The sequence below is a fragment of the Schistocerca cancellata genome, chromosome 3 (genome assembly GCF_023864275.1).
Source record: "Schistocerca cancellata isolate TAMUIC-IGC-003103 chromosome 3, iqSchCanc2.1, whole genome shotgun sequence".
NCBI classification, from domain to species: Eukaryota; Metazoa; Arthropoda; class Insecta; order Orthoptera; family Acrididae; genus Schistocerca; species Schistocerca cancellata.
The window spans coordinates 266143856-266162417 of record NC_064628.1 but is presented as its reverse complement, the minus strand read 5'-3'; the positions used below and the strand labels follow the sequence as shown (position 1 = coordinate 266162417).

The window sequence follows — 18562 nt, the reverse complement described above, 5'->3', positions numbered from 1 at the left end:
ACTTCTCTTCTCCCCAATCCTATTCAATACTTCCTCATTAGTTATGTGATCTACCCATCTAATCTTCAGCATTCTTCTGTAGCACCACATTTCGAAAGCTTCTATTCTCTTCTTGTGCAAACTATTTATCGTCCATGTTTCACTTCCATACATGGCTACACTCCATACAAATAATTTCAGAAATGACTTCTTGACACTTAAATCTATACTCGATGTTAACAAATTTCTCTTCTTCAGAAACGCTTTCCTCGCCATTGCCAGTCTACATTTTGTATCCTCTCTACTTCGACCATCATCAGTTATTTTGCTCCCCAAATAGCAAAACTCCTTTACTACTTTAAGTGTCTCATTTCCTAATCTAATTCCCTCAGCATCACCCGACTTAATTCGACTACATTCCATTATCCTCGTTTTGCTTTTGTTGATGTTCATCTTATATCCTACTTTCAAGACGCTATCCATTCCGTTCAACTGCTCTTCCAAGTCCTTTGCTGTCTCTGATAGAATTACAATGTCATCGGCGAACCTCAAAGTTTTTATTTCTTCTCCATGGATTTTAATACCTACTCCGAATTTTTCTTTTGTTTCCTTTACTGCTTGCTCAATATACAGATTGAATAACATCAGGGAGAGGCTACAACCCTGTCTTACTCCCTTCCCAACAACTGCTTCCCTTTCATGCCCCTCGACTCTTATAACTGCCATCTGGTTTCTGTACAAATTGTAAATAGCCTTTCGCTCCCTGTATTTTACCCCTGCCACCTTTAGAATTTGAAAGAGAGTATTCCAATCAACATTGTTCTCGTAACATACATAATCAAAATCATTTGATTCAGGTCCAGGAGACATGTCAATCTGTGGTAAAATTTCACCATAAGCAAAGAACAGCTGATGTTAACAGACAGCATAATAATAATGATACAATTTTGTTATATACACATACAATAAAGTCTAACACATAATTACCGCTTGAGCAAATGATCATTTCATCCTCTATGAATTCTTCTATTGAATAGTAGCATTTCTCCCACAGAATCTGCTGTAACCTCTTTTTTAAAATTTCTGGCTTCATATTCAATATTTTTTGCCCATTAACTTGCTGTATATTGTCATCCCCATATACTGTGGAGTCTGTGCATATAATTAAGCCTGTGTGTGGGTAGCATAACATTATGTTTATTTCTTGTGTTAGATATACATGGCTAAAATGATTCTCCACAAATAGTCTGCTGTGTAGGAAGATTATAAATTCATAAATGTACATGGAGAGAACAGTTAGGATTTGCAGTTACTGAAATAATGGGCAACAAGTCTCGGTTTGCTGTGCACTACACATGTATCGGACAGTTTTCTTTTGCAGTTTGAATATGCGAGATACACTACTTGAAAATTATCCTATATCTAATGACAGATTCAAAATAACTATGAAAAGCAGTTATTCATATACTCACTATGGGTTTTTGCAACATTCGCTTTCAAACCATTTGACTGGATCCAGTTTTCTAAGGCATCAGGTGTACTTATTATGGAGCTCAGAATATTTTTTACATCATCATCTTCCTTTAAAACAGAAGTATCATCTGCAAACAGAACTGATTGAGAATTAATATTCATGGGAATTCATATTCATAGGTAAGTAATTTACAACAAATAGGAACAGGATTGGCCCCTGAATGGAGCCTTGAGGCACACCTTGTGATACTGTACTCCATTTAGTATAACAGTTCACTGCATCTGAGGTGATTGTTAACCTTTGTTTTATGTTGTGTAAGTATTATGTCAGCCAATTTAGAGCATTGTCCTTAATCCCATATTTTTCTAATTTGTAGATAAGTAAGTCATGGTTCATGGAGTCAAATGCTTTTGTGAGATCACAGAAGATACCTGTGACTTAACTCCTCTGATCCAATGATTTGGCTATCTTTTCAGTAAAGTTATTCACTGCATACAGAGTGTTTTTCCTGGTTGAAATCCAAATTGGTTATGTATAATAATATCATTTTTTACAATAAAGTTTTTGACCTAGTTTACAGCTACTTTCTCTAACACTTTTGACAGGAGTGGAAGAATAGAAATAGGCCGATAGTTTTCCACATCTTCCCCTACCCTTTTTTGAACTAAGGTCTGAGTTTGGCATACTTCAAAACATTGGTAAAGCATACCTGTTCAAAAGACTGGTTGAATATTTTAGTTACAGGAGGTGCTATTATGCCACGCACTGTTTTAATCACTTTAATGGGTTTCCTATCCCACCCAGCAGAGTTTTTATTTTTTAATGATAATATAGTATTTTCCGCATCCTTCATTGTGACTTTTTTAAAATCCATAAGATACTCAGCTTCTTGGTGGATGACAAAGGAATTTATTTTACTCTGATACTCTGCTACGTCAACATCTGACTTTGCCACATTTATGTAGAATTCATTTAAACTCTCTGATATTTGAGCCAGGTTTACAATAAAGCTATCATCTAGTTTAATCCTAGATATTTCATTACTATTAACTCTAACACCCAACTCTGATTTGACAACAGACCACACTGCTTTTGTTTTACTTTTATGTTGTACAATGAACTTCTTGTTTGCCATTTGTTTGGCTGCCTTCACTACTCTTTTAAATATAGCTTTATAATGACAAGCACACACAGTAAAATGTCTGTTTTATTATATTTCAGTTCATTGCAGAGCTTCCTCTTCCTTCCACTAGAAATTTTTGTTGCTGTGGTCATCCATTTATTTGTGAATTTGTTGCATGTAGTTCTAAGTGGAAAAGTTTCATTAAATATTTCAAGGAAGCTACTTAAGAAATTGTTAAAGTTAGTGTCACCAGAAATATAGCTGCTATAAGGCCATTCAAACTCTCTTAACTTATTTCTAAATGTAATTGATTTTTTTTATTGAATTTCCTTTTAATATGGCTTTTGTTACATTAAATGTCTTTTTTAATTTTTGGTAGTTCTTTATAATGCAGAGTGGTTGAAGATTCCTAAATCCATGCAAAATTTATAAACATCTTCATACACATAATTTGTTAGAATATTAGAATATTATCAATATAGGTAGTTGACTGTGCAGTTTTTCTAGTGGGTTTCATCAAGTTTATTTTGAAGCCAAAGTTTTTTATTAAGTCATATATGTAACAAATTCACTTGTGCACAACTAGAGATACTACACCTATGATAAGTGTAACACATAGTAAGGAAATAATAAATGGGTGGAAACTTTAAAATTCTTAGGGGTCCATATTGATGAGCATTTAAATTGGAAAAAGATACATTTTGTAAATCCTACAACAACTTAGTTCAGCCACATTTGTGCTTAGAAACACTGCAAATCTTGGGGAGAGACAAATCAGTAAGATGACATATTTTGCATGTTTTCATTTGCATGTCGTATGGAATAATGTTGTGAGGTAACTCACCTTCAAAAAAGTTCAAAAAAGAAAGTCTTTATTGTGCAAAAAAATGCTGTAAGACTAATATGAGGTCCTCACTCATGATTATCTTGTAGACATCTGTTTAAGAAGTTGGTTAATCTGACTGCTGCTTCACAGCAGATTTATTCCTCCATGAAGTTTATTGTTCAAAAGGTACAATGATGTATATAATTACAATATCAGAAGGAAAAATTACATTCATTATTTCACGTTAAAGTTGTCTGTAGCACAAAAAGGGGTGCACGTGCTGCAACAAAAACTTTTATTCTCTTACCCAGTGATCTAAGATGTCTGACAGTCAGAAAAGTAAATTTTGATAACAAACTGAGAATATTTCTCCTTGACAACTCCTTCTATTCCATAGAGAAATTGCTATTACTATAATGTGTAAAAGGTGGTGGGCAGGAATTACTAATTCACATCTTTATACTTAAAAAGAAGTTAATTTCAGTTTGTATTTGGGGAGAAATTGTGAATGTAAAATGACTTATTCCATATCATTATGATCTGTCATGCAAAATGATCCATGGAACATTAAGAAACTATAGCAATAAACTTGTTTATTACATGGATTTTTCACTTACCTGTTTCTGTGCACGCTTCTACACTGGCAAGCCAAAGGAGAACACTGCAGTGTGAGATTATCTCCATCTAAATTGCTAAAATGGTCACATTATGTTCTTGTTGAATTACCTTTTTTGTTTATATGGATGTTCATGGTGGTAATCTTTTGATATTAATAGCTATATTATTGTTTGTTGACCAACTGTGGACCGCCATATGCACCTTGTCAGCTTTTACCCTGAACTCTTCTGATGTCCTACATGTAACTATTACATTGCTGTCATCAGCCAGTAACAATTTCATGGTGTGTGGCCCACAGTGGGAAGTCAACAGTGTAAATGAGAAGCAGTATTGAGCCTAATACACTTGCTTGAGGGTCTCCAATGTTAAGATATTCAGAGCCAGTTGAATTTTTGGAATCTGTACCCTCTGCATTCTGTTTGCTAGATAAGACATAAACCACTCATTTTAAATCTGCCTTATCCCCAGTTCTTTAAATTTACTTAGAAGTATTTCATGATAAACTTTGTCAAATGTTTTATAGAGGTCTAGGAAAATGCTTGTTATGTTTTCTCCTTTGTCCAAGGCTTCTGAAACTAATTTTGCAGTTTTTGCTGCACCATCTTCTATTCCTCTCCCAAACCTGAAAGCAAACTGTTAGTATTTATTTAAATGATCCATAAGTCTATTTTTCATAATAGTTTGTGTTGTTTTTGTAAAAGACAACAATAGCAAAATTGTTTTTTAGTTCTCTGTACTTTCTGTGTCAATTCTTTTGGGATGCAAAGAACTTGGGTAAAATATTCCGGAGGTAAAATAGTCCCCCATTCGGATCTCCGGGCGGGGACTACTCAAGAGGACGTCGTTATCAGGAGAAAGAAAACTGGCGTTCTACGGATCGGAGCGTGGAATGTCAGATCCCTTAATCGGGCAGGTAGGTTAGAAAATTTAAAAAGGGAAATGGATAGGTTAAAGTTAGATATAGTGGGAATTAGTGAAGTTCGGTGGCAGGAGGAACAAGACTTCTGGTCAGGTGACTACAGGGTTATAAACACAAAGTCAAATAGGGGTAATGCAGGAGTAGGTTTAATAATGAATAGGAAAATAGGAATGCGGGTAAGCTACTACAAACAGCATAGTGAACGCATTATTGTGGCCAAGATAGATACGAAGCCCACACCTACTATAGTAGTACAAGTTTATATGCCAACTAGCTCTGCAGATGACGAAGAAATTGAAGAAATGTATGATGAAATAAAAGAAATTATTCAGATAGTGAAGGGAGACGAAAATTTAATAGTCATGGGTGACTGGAATTCGAGTGTAGGAAAAGGGAGAGAAGGAAACGTAGTAGGTGAATATGGATTGGGGCTAAGAAATGAAAGAGGAAGCCGCCTGGTAGAATTTTGCACAGAGCACAACTTAATCATAGCTAACACTTGGTTTAAGAATCATGATAGAAGGTTGTATACATGGAAGAACCCTGGAGATACTAAAAGGTATCAGATAGATTATATAATGGTAAGACAGAGATTTAGGAACCAGGTTTTAAATTGTAAGACATTTCCAGGGGCAGATGTGGACTCTGACCACAATCTATTGGTTATGACCTGTAGATTAAAACTGAAGAAACTGCAAAAAGGTGGGAATTTAAGGAGATGGGACCTGGATAAACTGACTAAACCAGAGGTTGTACAGAGTTTCAGGGAGAGCATAAGGGAACAATTGACAGGAACGGGGGAAAGAAATACAGTAGAAGAAGAATGGGTAGCTTTGAGGGATGAAGTAGTGAAGGCAGCAGAGGATCAAGTAGGTAAAAAGACTAGGACTAGTAGAAATCCTTGGGTAACAGAAGAATTATTGAATTTAATTGATGAAAGGAGAAAATATAAAAATGCAGTAAATGAAGCAGGCAAAAAGGAATACAAACGTCTCAAAAATGAGATCGACAGGAAGTGCAAAATGGCTAAGCAGGGATGGCTAGAGGACAAATGCAAGGATGTAGAGGCTTATCTCACTAGGGTTAAGATAGATACTGCCTACAGGAAAATTAAAGAGACCTTTGGAGATAAGAGAACCACTTGTATGAACATCAAGAGCTCAGATGGAAACCCAGTTCTAAGCAAAGAAGGGAAGGCAGAAAGGTGGAAGGAGTATATAGAGGGTCTATACAGGGGCGATGTACTTGAGGACAATATTATGGAAATGGAAGAGGATGTAGATGAAGATGAAATGGGAGATACGATACTGCGTGAAGAGTTTGACAGAGCACTGAAAGACCTGAGTCGAAACAAGGCCCCCGGAGTAGACAACATTCCATTGGAACTACTGACGGCCTTGGGAGAGCCAGTCCTGACAAAACTCTACAATCTGGTGAGCAAGATGTATGAAAAAGGCGAAATACCCTCAGACTTCAAGAAGAATATAATAATTCCAATCCCAAAGAAAGCAGGTGTTGACAGATGTGAAAATTACCGAACAATCAGTTTAATAAGCCACAGCTGCAAAATACTAACACGAATTCTTTACAGACGAATGGAAAAACTAGTAGAAGCCGACCTCGGGGAAGATCAGTTTGGATTCCGTAGAAATACTGGAACACATGAGGCAATACTGACCTTACGACTTATCTTAGAAGAAAGATTAAGGAAAGGCAAACCTACGTTTCTAGCATTTGTAGACTTAGAGAAAGCTTTTGACAATGTTGACTGGAATACTCTCTTTCAAAAATATAAAGGTGGCAGGGGTAAAATACAGGGAGCGAAAGGCTATTTACAATTTGTACAGAAACCAGATGGCAGTTATAAGAGTCGAGGGATATGAAAGGGAAGCAGTGGTTGGGCAGGGAGTAAGACAGGGTTGTAGCCTCTCCCCGATGTTATTCAATCTGTATATTGAGCAAGCAGTAAAGGAAACAAAAGAAAAATTCAGAGTAGGTATTAAAATCCATGGAGAAGAAATAAAAAACTTTGAGGTTCGCCGATGACATTGTAATTCTGTCTGAGACAGCAAAGGACTTCGAAGAGCAGTTGAACGGAATGGATGGTGTCTTGAAGGGAGGATATAAGATGAACATCAACAAAAGCAAAACGAGGATAATGGAATGTAGTCGAATTAAGTCGGGTGATGTTGAGGGTATTAGATTAGGAAAAGAGAGACTTGAAGTAGTAAAGGAGTTTTGCTATTTGAGGAGCAAAATAACTGATGATGGTCGAAGTAGAGAGGATACAAAATGTAGACTGGCAATGGCAAGGAAAGCGTTTCTGAAGAAGAGAAATTTGTTAACATCGAGTATAGATTTAAGTGTCAAGAAGTCATTTCTGAAAGTATTTGTATGGAGTGTAGCCATGTATAGAAGTGAAACATGGATGGTAAATAGTTTGCACAAGAAGAGAATAGAAGCTTTCGAAATGTGGTGCTACAGAAGAATGCTGAAGATTAGATGGGTAGATCACATAACTAATGAGGAAGTATTGAATAGGATTGGGGAGAAGAGAAGTTTGTGGCACAACTTGACCAGAAGAAGGGATCGGTTGGTAGGACATGTTCTGAGGCATCAAGGGATCACCAATTTGGTATTGGAGGGCAGCGTGGAGGGTAAAAATCGTAGGGGGAGACCAAGATATGACTACACTAAGCAGATTCAGAAGGATGTAGGTTGCAGTAGGTACTGGGAGATGAAAAAGCTTGCACAGGATAGAGTAGCATGGAGAGCTGCATCAAACCAGTCTCAGGACTGAAGACCACAACAACAACAAGCAAAGAACTTTTGGCTGCTTTAGGTGGTAAGGGAAGCAAGTGGATGTGAATGACTCATTTATAAGATTTGCTGGGGCACTTTTATGGTGCTAGTGCAGTCTTTAGGTTGACACGTTGGAATCTCATCTAGACCACTGGACAATGTACTCTTAAACTTACGCATGATGTCACTGTCTTCCTCCCCAGTGCTGGGTAGTAGCAGCATTGTGTAAGGTAGTGTTGATACCATGTACAGCAATGGTGTGTCAAATGTATATTTGTCTTAGTCTTATAGCCAAACATGAAATGACATCGTATCAACGATGTTTGCTTATTATCAAAACTTATCAGTATTACTACTGAATTGATATAATTATTGCTCTATATGTTTCATACAAAAGGATGTATAAGCTAATAGAAAGAAGTGTATCTTATTATGTGGCGGCAGTGAACAAATTTGAATGATCAGTTTAATAATCCCATTGCAATTACAATATCATTTGCTTTTTCCAAATTAATGAATGAATATTTTCTTCCTCTGAAGTATTTTGCTGGTAACTCAGTCTCACTGCTTTGTCAACATAAGTTACATATGTCAAGAGTTTGTGGCATCGATGAAATCGACACTAACATTGATATACATTCATCTTTGCACTCTAAGTATTATCTTTGGCTGTTCCGCCATGTTCAGTTCAGTTCTTTGTGATCCTTGTATGTGTTAAGGTTAATAAATGAACTATTGCTAAATGGGTGTGATTATTGGTGCAACCAACCAGTAATCCTCCTCACTGATGACTCCGAGTTGTAACGTCTTTCGTTTTTGCCATTTTACTGTGTCCGCAAGCTTCGTATTAGTTATTTTCGCATGTATTTCATCGACACAACATACGAACAATGACTTCAGCCCAGCGCCTAATGCCGGATTTTGTGATCGATATGCATCATGTTGCGGGCAATGTACACTTGCCAGGACTGCCTCTCACTCAATGATTCTGCCAATTTCGCCAGACGTTTTCGAGCCTACAAAAATAAGTGAGGTTAGGAGTGCGCATGACTCCGGCTATCAAATGCCTTTGTTCCTGTCACATGTGCCCTCCCTCATCGACTGTACTGTTACCTCTTACAGATCTCTGTGCAGTTTGGGACCAATGCCGAATTCTGCAAATTCTTCGTCGGACAACCTACTACCACCAGGACAATGATTTGCGACGCCGCAATCCGTGCAGTACCACGTGGATACGTGCCATGTGGCCAGAACTGCTTCGTTCACAGGTCTACCTCCTCAGCATCCGACCATGTCCGCACCTGCCTCAGTTCAGCATCAGCACATGCCTTCCTACTTCAATACCTCGCACTGCAACAGGAACAATAACTTGTTATCTGTGCAAGATCTCCACCTCCGTCCCACTGCTGCACCTCAGCATTTTGTGCCATGACATTGACCTTAGCCGTACACCGTTTTGAGAGGAGTGGCTATGAACAGTGAATATTCACACATTCTGTCCCTCGATCGGCATCATTTCCCACAATGTGCTTCTGGACAGCCCACACCTCCGCAGCCTCTCTGCAACACAGGTGACCCCGGCTCTGATCATACGTCGACCTTTCCGCAGACTAACAGGCATTCTCAAACTTTGAACATTTTCTCATCTGTCGCCCTCGCGCCGGCACCAGCCAAGTTCCTGCTACCGTTCTTGGTACATATTGGTGCCTCATCCATGTCGGTCTTCTGCGACGCGTCAATCTCAACACACCCACAACGTGTTGAGCTTCCACAACCACAATTGACACATTACGGTGTGTCATCAACGTCGGCCTTCCATGTCATGACGGATCGCGCTCAACCACAACGTGTCACCTTCACGCTGCCACCCAAACAGGCGTCGTTGCCACATAACCTGGAGGCACACTCTGCTGGAACACTACAGCAACGACAGCTCGATTCAGGCAGTGCCCCGAAGAACTCAACTCAAGCTGTTCTTCCGAAATTTCTACTATGTGTACTATTGCTGCTGCCATTTAGTCCCGACAGAGCAACAACCTGGTTCAAAATTGTGGACGAAGTGTTCAACCATTACAAACTCGACGAGTCAACCAGGTATCTGTGCCTCATCACCCACCAGCACGACCAGGAGGATTTGATTGATGACCTGGTCAATGCCCCGGACTCATCTCCCGGTACACTCTAGCCAAGACAGTTCTACGTCACTTTGCACGCACAACTGAGGCAGCAATACGGCAAGTGCTCCACATTGAGCAATTAGGCAACGACAAACCTTCGCAGCTCTGGAGACAGCTACGTGCCCTGGTCAGCGCTGATCTGTTCTCTGACACAGCTCTCCTCGCCATCTGGTCAGATAAACTATCTCCTCACATACGCTTTGCTGTGGCTCAAAGGTCTCCTGAACCTGTCGAGCAAAGAATTACAATTGCTCACAAGCTTCACGATGCATCACTGCTCCATTTTGCCAGCCCCTGCCTACCTGACAAGTCTCAGGTTCAGGCTCATCGCCCTGCAGCCGGACGTGGCCAGGGCCGTACTGTGCTGACCGTTATGCTCACTCCGGGAAGCAGTAAACAAGCAACTGGGACGCCACCGGCTCCGCCCATGGTCATGCCCCCTCCTGCAACCGAACCTGCTGCGGCCACCATACCTTGGCCACCGCCACTGGTAACAAACTTTCTGCAGGAAATACAACTGCACTACCCGTACTGTTACTTGCACACATGGTTTGGTGAGGCGGCACGGATCTGCAGACCACTCTGCTACTCCTCAAATGCCAATCGCAGGTAGGTCCGGGTGCCACCTACTGTGCACAACATGACAGGCACCCCCCAGTGCTCCATTCTGTCTGGGAACGACCGGATAATTGTGGACAACTTTACATTAAAGACATTTCATCAGGATACCTTTTCCTAGTGGACACAGGCGTCGATGTTTCACTGCTGCCTACGTCCTTAGCGTCGTCGAACATCTGCCCTCATCATACTTCACTGCAAGCCATGAATTCAACAACACTACAATGCTTGGGTTCAACTTCCCACGTCTTCTCACTCTCCGCAAATTGCAAACTCGAGTGGACTTTTCTGGTGTGACAAACCTATAATAGGCATTAACTTCTTGCGACACCACAGATTTTCACCGGTCCTAGTGCGTAACACCGTGTTTCATCATCCATCGAAGACTTGCTTCCCCTGTGCTCCGTCGAGCAACCCCCCACCGTGACACATCGGTCCAGGCTCATCTCATCCGTACATAGATGCTCATCTCTGTCGACGTCGTTACAAGAAACCACGCACAAGTGCCTTGTCAATCTTGAACGTGTCGCTTTCCTATGCAAGGAAAACTTTGAGCTCTCCCTCCGGCTCCACAAAACACAGCTCCAGCTCTCCAATGCAGCAAAGGAATTACAGACACTACAGCAAGGACAAAGCAAGGTCAGAAAGTGTGCCAAATCTGCTTGCAATCCCAGCAATTGAGCCTCTGTTTGTTTACCTCCCGCTACCCCTTGCAACTGTGCTATCAAAACTGCCATAACGTGTACTGACAGTTCCGCAGGGCCACACCCTACTAACACGGCAGCGTTTGACACTCGGCCGGACACAAGTGCTCATCCGCGATGAATGTCAATGTTCCTGAACTGATGGCTCCTACCCCACCCCTCACAGACAGCACCTCATACTGTGCAACTTCAGCTCATGCACGCTGCCATGCGACCACCACTGACAACACAAACAGTGCACTCGTGTCAAGCGTTTCGCCCTCGACTGTGCTGCCACAGGCCGCGCCCTTGGACAATGCACTCTTATCTCGCACGAGCTCTACCGAGCTTACCAGACCACGGTGACACTGCTTCGGGACAGCGGCCATCTTGTTGCGTTAACTACTGGGACACTTTGCCGCCTTGGCTTCTGTCGGATCCGCCCAGTGGCTCTGAACACCACGACCATGCCTCGCCTGCCTCCTGCCCGCCACACATTGTAAACAAATCGCCTCCCGTGCCGCCGGAAACATTTTCATCACCAACGGCATGGCTCAAAAGCTTCGCCTCATGTCAGGTCCCCTGATCTCCAGAAAACCACGTCGACTTTGTTCCGAGTGCCTCTCCAACCTTAAAAATCAGATTTCTGAACTACTAAGCTCCGGCGTCACTGAACCCTCTGTCAGTAGCTGGTCTACACCCATACATATGACACCCAAGAAAGACAGGTCCTGGCACATGTGTGGAGACTACCGTCAACTAAACGCATGAACAATTATGGATACCTACCCCATACCCAACATTGCCGACCTTGCCAGTTCCCTCGCAGGTGTGACCACATTCTCTGTCATTGATTGCAAACAGGCCTACCACCAGATCCCCATCGCACCTGAAGACATCGAGAAGACAGCAGGCACCACCCCAATCAGGTTATTTCAGGTTCGATCGTGCCTTTCAGTCTTAAAAACGCAACCCAGACCTGGCAACGCTTCATCAACAAAGTGCTATTCGATCTAAAATTCTGCTTTGCATATCTTGATGACATTCTTGTGTTCAGCTCCTCCGTCAAGGACAACATTCGACATGTGCAAACTGTTATGAACACTCTCACAGCAGCAGGCATCGAGACCAACCAGCACAAATTGCAGCTATGTCAACGCGCTGTCACTTTTCTTGATTTTCGGGTCACTGCCGACAGCATTTCACCGCCCCCTGAGAAAGTACAAATAATACTAAACCTACCCAGACCTTTGTCATTAAAGAGCTCCGGCGCTTTCTGGGGACAGTTAATTATTATCGCCGACATCTACCTCAGGCTGCGGAGATTCGTCTCCACTGCCTTTGCAGGCACCAACACTTCTGGATCTTGGCCCGTTCCATGGACCCCTGTTATGACTGACTCAAAAATCTTCTTGCCATCAAGGCCTGCACCATGTCACATCCTCATCCCAATAAACTTCTTTTCATTACCACAGAGGTGAGCAATACTGCCATCGACGCTGTCCTTAGCCAGACAATCAACAGCCAAACTTTGCCTCTGCAGTTCTTCTCGCTCAAGCTCACCAATGCACAATGGAAATATTCCGCGTTTGACAAGGAGTTGCTCTTGATCTACGAAGCAATTAAGCATTTTAAGACTGGCGTTGAGGGACACCCTTTCTATTTTTTAATGTATGACAAACCCCTGGCTGCAGCCATTACGAACCTGCCAGCTGACCCGCCTCATTGCCTCTTCAGATACATGGACTTCATATCGCAGTTCACCACCAATGTCAGACACATAAAGGGTGCTGACAATATAGTTGCTGATTTCCTTTCATGAGTCAATGCCATCCATTCACTGTTACACCTCTCTGAACTGCCTAACCTCCAACCCACTGATGAGGAAACACAAAACCTGATTTCAGACTCTACTTCTTCTTCTACACTTCGTCCGCACCACCTTCCCTGGCATTTCTGGTGAGATCTGGTGGGATGACAGTACCGGCACATTATGCCCCCTCATCCCAACCATGCTCCGTCGAGCTGTCTTCAACACATTGCATAATTTAGCCACCCCGGTGTTCGTGCATCCACTCACCTCATAGCGGAGCACTTTGTGTGGAGAAATGTCAACAAGGAGTGCCAGAAATGGGCGCGCTTCCGCATCGCGTTCCAACGCTGCAAACTACTCAAGCACACTTCATGCCCCCTCGGCACCTTTTCGATCCCTCGTGGGCGTTTCCAGCATATTCATATTGACATTGATGGCCGCCTCTCCTCCTCTAATGGCGTTTGTTATGTTCTCTCGTCTATCGACCAAACAACTCGCTGGGTCGAGGCTGTCCCCCTCCCCAATATTATAGCAGAAACCGTTGCTCGAGCTTTTGTCGAGTCAAGGGTATTATATTTCGGATGTCCAGCTAATATCACGACTGACCAGGGCAGACAATTTGAGTCGGCCCTGTTCAATGTGGTTTGTAACATTTGCGGCAACCGGCGCATCCTTACCACAGCATATCACCTGCAAAGTAACGAGCTAGTCGAGGGTTGGCACCACACGTTCAAGGTGGCTCTTCAATGGCACAACTCTCTATGGATGGAGGCCCTTCCCCTTATGCTACTTGACATTCATGCAATTTATAAGGAAGACCTCAAATGCACAATAGCCGAGTTTGTATACGGCCAGAACATTGTTGTCCCTGGCTAACTCGTGAGCCCTTCCACTTCTTTCCCTCAGTCTGACTTACCTTCATGCACTGCATCAGACGCCGCTTCATCAACCTCCATATCCCTCTGCCTGCCAGCCATTCCCGCCCTAAGGTTCACATCCCGAAATCTCTGGGCAATTGCGAATATGTCATGCTCCGAGATGACACTGTCCGTGCTTCCCTCCAACCTCCTTATAACGGCCCGTACCGAGTTCTCCGGCGCTCAGCCAACACCTATGACATCCAGATGAAAGATTCAGCTGTTACAGTCTCTCTCAACAGACTTTAGCCTGCTCATGTCGAGCCTTCTTCTACCCCCCTTCAGGCCATGACCACGCCTCTCACTGTCGTGGGTCATGACGCTCCGACCACTCCCTCCATGTCGGACTTACACACTCCATCGAGTGACTTCCAGATCCAATGGTTGATCTCTCTGATTTCGCCCTCTACTTCGGTCTCACACACTCCATTGAGTGACCACATGCTCCTCACATTGAGCTTACCTACGATCATGCCCTCTCGCCGGCCCCTTCGCTGGTTCCTTCAATCTCTCCACCGTTGCTGGCTTCGCCCTGTTGAGGTTTCTCACACCCCCCATTTTGAACGTGCCCTCACTCAAGGTGTTTATGCCTGTCCCGCCGGACATAATCCACGACATCTCAATAATACTGCGCGATTATACACTGTTTGTTGTGTGTTTCTCTTCATCCAGTGCTCACGACACGACCTCTGCCATTCCCTGCCACCTGGTGAAATATGTTCCCCTCCCGCCCGAAGTTGACCTGGACATGCTTCGTGTGTTGGCCACGCACACCGGAGACTTCATCATTGTTGCTCCGTTCCACCCGCAAACCGCCAGCCTACCTGTCACCACACGACCAGCACGCCCAGTACAACGCCCAGCTCTCTTCTGTGACTTCCAGGTTCGGTGACCGAACCTTCCTTCACAACATCTAACCACGCAGCTCCCCAATGATGCTGTCGAGCTGACCTTGGTCCGGATCCCGCAGTCCACCCCTGCCCACGCCATAGTCACCTGCCCCCCCTCCCCCCTGCCTCTCAAGAGTACTCCGTACTGTGTGTGTGTGTGGGGGGGGGGGGGGGGGGGAGGGCTATGTGGTGCTGATGAAATCGACACTAACATCAATATACATTCATCTTTGGACTCTAAGCAATATCTTTGGCTGTTCTGCCATGTTCAGTTCAGTTCTTTGTGATCCTAGTATTTGTTAAGGCTAATAAATGAACTATTTCTAAATGGGTGTTATTATTGGTGCAACCAACCCGGTAATCCTCCTCAAGTTAATTTATGTGACCCTTCAATTACACCAATTTGCAGTAATGCTAATTACAGAATAATTATGTTTAATTTACCACATGGTTTTATTTTGGTCTGGCAACCTAGTTCTATTCCAGATTTTGTGTTGCTTGTACTTGACTGCTGGTCTTGATCTTTGTTCTTGGCTATAGCATTAAATAAGTTTTGCTCGTACATTAAAAAAGAACACAATTAAATAACAACACAGTCAGGTCAAATAAAATGGGTAGGGTACACCTGTTCATTATAAAGCCAAATGACAAGTGTTAATCTACTTTAAACAAGACTCAGTGTTTACAAATGTAGCTAACAATGTTCTTATAAAAACACAGATTTAATCAAATAAATAATAAATTATTAATATGAAATAAGCAGAAGTTGTTTTGTAAGACTGAGGAGATGGTAGCTTTTTTCAGAGCAACAGCTTCCTTTCTAATTGATTTGATTGAATTTATTTGGTATAACCATGAATAGCAGTAAAAGGTATAGTGAACTACATTGTTAATACAATTCACAGAGTAAGCTTCTGTGAATTTCTTGTCTTTTGCTACTTTTATCTTGGCTTGTTTGTGCAGTGGACAGTCTCTTTCTTAATGGTATCTGTGAAGCATGATGTACCAATGTACAAATATCTGTTTCAAGGTACCAAATTAGAGAGTTGATGCACATGCTACTGTAGCCATATCTTGTGTTCTTAATATTATTTTTCCATAAACTCTTTCTTGTCTTTTTTTCAGTGATGAGGGTGATACAAGCAGTTGTTCTGAGGATGAAATGATGCATTACAAACAAGAACTCACAGATGAGTGCTATCAGTCATTGTCAGTACCACCTCCATCTCCTGTCCTTCCTCACCGAGAGCATCACAAAACAGCAAACAAAGTAAGATAAAATTAAAATTAATAATATATTTAATTTATCAGCTACAAAATGTTACATTAATTTCATAATAATATCTGTTCTTAGGAAAGATCAGTTCCTGAGAAAACAACTCCTTCACCTCAAAGAAAAGTACTTCAGGTGGGTGAAAAAAGTTTATGTGCTTGACTGTAAATATCATATTCATAGCATATGCTCATGACGTGCTTCACATTTTTAATTTAAGTGTTATTTCTTATATTGTGTTCCAAAAGAGCTAGAAAAAAATGGCCATATTGATACTGTATGGGTAAAACTATTATTAATGGTAACAGATATTAGTATTTACTTATTTTTCACTCATAGACAATACACATTGTATGACTGTTGTCCAATGTATGTACAATAGCTACATGCTTCATAACATGCAGAGGTAAAAGCCAAAACACATATATTTACTAGGTGAGAAATCCAGCATTGCCCAGGTACTTATTTACTGCTATCTCCAAGTCTTTGCATGTGTGAAATTTATTTTTAACTTCTAAAGCTTCTTTGTATACAATGTTTGAAGTAGTATGATTGGGAACATGAACAAAGACTTTGTTTGCTTCACTAACACAGAGAGCCACTTAGAGCTGTCTGTGTGAAAAGCAACTGACTCAGGTTCACATCCAAAACATGCCAAGCCTGCCTTGTGCTTTGTTTACAGCCAGGGCATAACATAAGCTCAGCAGACATTGTTCACATTTAAAGCAAAATTGCTAGGAATAAATGGAATTCAGTGTTATAAAAACTCACTCACCTGCACCTCTTCGTATCAAAATTTCCTTTTTTATGATGTTACATTGGACACAAGAAACTGTGAGTGAAGGATTCTGAGGAGCAATATCATTCATGTGGCTCTTGATCAGAGTTACATTGCTTCTCACTCTTGGAACCAGTTTCCAAATGGTGAGTTAAAGCCTTACGTTCATGGGCTACAGCAAGTCTCATCTCATTATCATCATCAGATTCTTGAGAATACATATTCATCAGTAGTTTAGCCTTTCTGGTTTGTTCAGGAAGATTTGATTGTTTTCTAGGCATTGCTATTCATAAACAAAATGAACTCATAGTGGAATGACTAGGCACCCAAATCACAAAGCAAACTTAATAAAACCATTTTACTACCAAAGAATGTAAATAAAACCTATCAAAAGAAGCAAATCAAAGTTGTTAAATGCAGCCTCCAAATTTAGATAAAACTTTCAGTTACTATATCTCTTTTTTGCCATGATCCAGATTTGATAAATAAAGTGTATACATTGCCCCAAAACACGCTCTAGTTACCTTTTTTCCCCCTAAGGTAAGTCTTTCCGCTCCCGGGATTGGAATGACTCCTTATCCTCTCCCTTAAAACCCACATCCTTTCGTCTTTACCTCTCCTTCCCTCTTTCCTGATGAAGCAACCGTTGGTTGCGAAAGCTTGAATTTTGTGTGTATGTTTGTGTTTGTTTGTGTGTGTATCAACCTGCCAGCGCTTTCGTTTGGTAAGTCACATCATCTTTGTTTTTAGATATATTTTTCCCACGTGGAATGTTTCCCTCTATTATACTGTTGTCTCATCAGGAAAGAGGGAAGGAGAGGGAAAGACGAAAGGATGTGGGTTTTAAGGGAGAGGGTAAGGAGTCATTCCAGTCCTGGGAGTGGAAAGACTTACCTTAGGGGGAAAAAGGGACGGGTATACACTCGCACACACACACATATCCATCCACACATATACAGACACAAGCAGACATATTTAAAGACAAAGAGTTTGGGCAGAGATGTCAGTTGAGGCAGACGTGCAGAGGCAAAGATGTTGTTGAATGACAGGTGAGGTACGAGTGGCGGCAACTTTAAATTAGCGGAGATTGAGGCCTGGTGGATAACGGGAGGAGAGGATATATTGAAGAGCAAGTTCCCATCTCCGGAGTTTGGATAGGTTGGTGTTGGTGGGAAGTATCCAGATAACCCGGACGGTGTAACACTGCGCCAAGATGTGCTGGCCGTGCACCAAGGCATGTTTAGCCACAGGGTGATCCTCATTACCAACAAACACTGTCTGCCTGTGTCCATTCATGTGAATGGACAGTTTGTTGCTGGTCATTCCCACATAGAATGCATCACAGTGTAGGCAGGTCAGTTGGTAGATCACGTGAGTGCTTTCACACGTGGCTCTGCCTTTGATTGTGTACACCTTCCGGGTTACAGGACTGGAGTAGGTGGTGGTGGGAGGGTGCATGGGACAGGTTTTACACCGGGGGCGGTTACAAGGGTAGGAGCCAGAGGGTAGGGAAGGTGGTTTGGGGATTTCATAGGGATGAACTAAGAGGTTACGAAGGTTTTGTGGACGGTGGAAAGACACTCTTGGTGGAGTGGGGAGGATTTCATGAAGGATGGATCTCGTTTCAGGGCAGGATTTGAGGAAGTCGTATCCCTGCTGGAGAGCCACATTC

At 42.1% G+C, this 18562-nt stretch overlaps 1 protein-coding gene across 1 annotated transcript in view; it reads left to right on the top strand.

Moving 5' to 3' along the window:
• The window catches only part of LOC126174922 (cytosolic carboxypeptidase Nna1-like), a 551652-nt gene that overhangs the window by 334373 nt on the left and 198717 nt on the right, over positions 1–18562 (top strand). Inside the window, exons 14-15 of the mRNA XM_049921363.1 lie at positions 15965–16109; positions 16194–16247. Of these exons, the coding sequence (XP_049777320.1) occupies positions 15965–16109; positions 16194–16247 (199 nt within the window). The remainder of the gene's footprint in view (positions 1–15964; positions 16110–16193; positions 16248–18562) is intronic.